General features: G+C 54.6%; 1 protein-coding gene across 1 annotated transcript in view; it reads left to right on the top strand.

The window, feature by feature from the left end:
* Positions 1 to 144: 144 nt before the first annotated feature.
* The window catches only part of ERN1 (endoplasmic reticulum to nucleus signaling 1), a gene marked incomplete at its 5' end in the record, with an annotated part of 18,411 nt that continues 15,044 nt past the window's right edge, over positions 145 to 3,511 (top strand). The window contains 5 exons of the mRNA XM_018573800.1: positions 145 to 200; positions 384 to 456; positions 2,913 to 2,985; positions 3,173 to 3,295; positions 3,381 to 3,482. Of these exons, the coding sequence (XP_018429302.1) occupies positions 145 to 200; positions 384 to 456; positions 2,913 to 2,985; positions 3,173 to 3,295; positions 3,381 to 3,482 (427 nt within the window). The remainder of the gene's footprint in view (positions 201 to 383; positions 457 to 2,912; positions 2,986 to 3,172; positions 3,296 to 3,380; positions 3,483 to 3,511) is intronic.

Genomic DNA, 3,511 nt, shown 5'->3' with positions numbered 1-3,511 from the left:
AGGGTGGTGGGGATTAGGGTGGCACCCTGCTCCTCTCCCAGCCGTGCCTCTCCTCCATGTCAGACGTGGTACATGTATGTATACGGTGCAGGGATTATTCTAGTATGTTACAGACGGTCTGGGCCATCACGTGTGATGTAACGGTCTCTCTTCTCTCCTCCGGTAGATCCCGTGTTGCAGGTCCCCACACATGTGGAAGAGTAAGTTGCCGCTCTGATTACACTGGAATAGAAAGCTGGTCATACTATACATGCCGGGATGTGTACATATGTGGTGCGGAGTTCACACGTGGACACACGCCAGTGTTATGTTGTGTACAGACCTATACATGTGTGTTCCAGGTCAGACATGCGTGTACAATGTCGTGTTTCTCTCCTCTCCAGGCCGGCCTTCCTCCCTGATCCCAATGACGGAAGTCTCTACACTCTGGGCAGTAAGCACAGCGAGGGTCTGACGGTAAGCGTGTGCGGGCCTTCCATCATACATGAGAACGTGCACCACTTTGCATACATGATGGAATGGCAGATATCCATAGTTACATAGTATTTGGGGTTGAATAAAGACATACGTCCATCAAGTCAGTGCCCAAACTGCCAACCCGCCCGCCCCCCATTGGTCCAGAAATGGTCTTAGGTGGGCTCTGCAGTTGTTTGTATGGGCTCTTGGGGGCTGTGCAGCTTCAAGGTGGTCCAGAAATGGTCTTAGGTGGGCTCTGCAGTTGTTTGTATGGGCTCTTGGGGGCTGTGCAGCTTCAAGGTGGTCCAGAAATGGTCTTAGGTGGGCTCTGCAGTTGTCTGTATGGGCTCTTGGGGGCTGTGCAGCTTCAAGGTGGTCCAGAAATGGTCTTTGGTGGGCTCTGCAGTTGTCTGTATGGGCTCTTGGGGGCTGTGCAGCTTCAAGGTGGTCCATAAATGGTCTTAGGTGGGCTAGATGGGCCCTGCAGTTGTGTGTTTGGGCTGGAGGGGGGATGGGCTGTGCAGTGTCCAGGTCATCTAAAAGTGGTGGTCCTTAAGTGATCTCTAAAGGGGGCTATAACTAAAAGGCATGTGAAGGGTGCAAAGACTTGTGTGAGTGTTCGAGTAGGTGCTAATGAGGGAAGATGTCGCTTACATTTTGTCCGAGGGCTGGAGGAGAGACGGCCTCTGGTGGAGATCGAGGGCTGGAGGAGAGACGGCCTCTGGTGGAGGGGTTGAGGGGGAGAGATGGCCTCTGGTGGAGATTGAGGGGTTGAGGAGGAGAGACGGCCTCTGGTGGAGGGGTTGAGGAGGAGAGACGGCCTCTGGTGGAGGGGTTGAGGAGGAGAGCCTTGGCTGAGTGGGTGTTCGGCAATGGGAACCCGTCCACACAAGCGGGTGGCTGGAGACGGAAAGAGAGAGGGGAGAACCGAAGGTCCATTCGTGTCACTGCTGTGTCTGCAGGAGGTAGACTGAGTCGGACTCGGCGGCTTCCGGTCGGCTACTATGGGCGCCTCACGTACATTGTCAGTTGTTGACGTCACTGCGCCCGCGCGGCTCCTCGTCTCGTCCTCAGTGCGCTTGCGTGGCAGAAAATGACAACGTCTCCGAAGCTCTTTTCTGCGCCTGCGTGCCCATCAGTGAACTTTGAAGCGGTACGGCGGACCTGGGCTCGCGTGCCAGCAGAAACGGCCCCGCTTGCCCACTCTGGCACGCGTGCCATAGGTTCGCCACCGCTGCCCTAACCGCTCTTACTGTAAAGAACCCTCTTGGCCCCTTATGCTGGAACTTTAGGTGGCGGCCTCTAGTCTTTGTAATGGAGTTATTCTCAAACAGTTTGTTTCCAATGTTGCCGTCACCATTGTACATCTTGTACATGAAAATCATATCCCCCCTTAATCTCCTCACTTCCATGTTTAAGGTCAGAAGCCTTGTCTCATAGTTCTGGTCCTCCAGCCCCTCCCCCTTGTCTCATAGCTCTAGTCCTCCATCCCCTCCCCCTTTTCTCATAGCTCTAGTCCTCCATCCTCTCCCCCTTGTCTCATAGCCCTGGTCCTCCATCCCCTCCCCCTTGTCTCATAGCTCTGGTCCTCCATCCCCTCCCCCTTGTCTCATAGCCCTGGTCCTCCATCCCCTCCCCCTTGTCTCATAGCCCTGGTCTTCCAGCTCCAAAATCATATCCCCCCTTAATCTCCTCACTTCCATTCCTCCCCCTCCTTGTCTCATAGCTCTGGTCCTCCATCCCCTCCCCCTTGTCTCATAGCCCTGGTCTTCCAGCTCCTCCCCCTCCTTGTCTCATAGTTCTGGTCCTCCAGCTCCTCCCCCTCCTTGGCTCATAGTTCTGGTCCTCCAGCTCCTCCCCCTCCTTGTCTCATAGCTCTGGTCCTCCATCCCCTCCCCCTTGTCTCATAGCTCTGGTCCTCCATCCCCTCCCCCTCCTTGTCTCATAGCTCTGGTCCTCCATCCCCTCCCCCTTGTCTCATAGCCCTGGTCTTCCAGCTCCTCCCCCTCCTTGTCTCATAGTTCTGGTCCTCCAGCTCCTCCCCCTCCTTGGCTCATAGTTCTGGTCCTCCAGCTCCTCCCCCTCCTTGTCTCATAGCTCTGGTCCTCCATCCCCTCCCCCTTGTCTCATAGCTCTGGTCCTCCATTCCCCTAATTAGTTTGGATGCCCTCCGCTGGACATCCCTTCTCAGTACCGGCGAACAGAACTGGACCGCGTACTCCCAGATGTGGCCGAACCAACGATCTATAAAGTGGGAAAATTATAGACTTGTCCCTGCAATACATCCCCTTCTTAATACAAGACAAAACCCTGCTATCTTTGTTTACCGCAGCCTGGCGCTGCAAGCTACCATTCAGTTTGTGGCCCACAATGACCCCCAAATCCTTCTCCGTTTCTGACTAATATCCGTGTTTGGTGTCACACATGGAAGGGTTCAGAACTTTCCTCTTTTGCAGAAACTGCCCTTCACTATCCCTGAGCTGGTCCAGGCGTCTCCGTGTCGCAGCTCGGATGGAATTTTGTACATGGGTAAGTGGCGGGGTGAGGCGTGTATGAGGTCCTCGTAGTTCCGGGGCGGGCTGTTTATTTCGGGATCCTACAACCCTCTGTGATATAAAGAATGTGAGCAGGCAGTGATGTGATAGGTGGAGATGGGTCAGCATTGATGTGTGAGGGCTCTCCTGTGGAAAGAATTTGTGTTGTGTGTCCTGTACAGGGAAGAAACAAGACGTGTGGCATGTGATTGATCTGGTGACGGGGGAGAAGCAGCAGACTCTGACCTCGTCCTTCGCTGACACGGTGTGTCCGTCCTCCTCGCTCCTCTACCTGGGCAGGACAGGTGAGTCCCTCCGCGTCTGCTCATTACATCTCTGTCACCATACATGTGAGCTGCCTGCTGATTGGCTGTGTGTCTTGTATTTCAGAATATACAATCACCATGTATGACACCAAGAACAAGGAACTGCGCTGGAACGCCACTTACTACGACTACGCATCCACCCTGCCAGACGAGGGCACAGATTACAGTAAGCTCCGATGGAAGCTGTGTCTGGGG

The sequence above is a fragment of the Nanorana parkeri genome, unplaced genomic scaffold, assembly GCF_000935625.1.
Source record: "Nanorana parkeri isolate BGI_ZX_2015 unplaced genomic scaffold, ASM93562v1 scaffold2548, whole genome shotgun sequence".
Taxonomy (NCBI): Eukaryota; Metazoa; Chordata; class Amphibia; order Anura; family Dicroglossidae; genus Nanorana; species Nanorana parkeri.
This window is presented reverse-complemented; position numbering and strand designations above follow the sequence as displayed.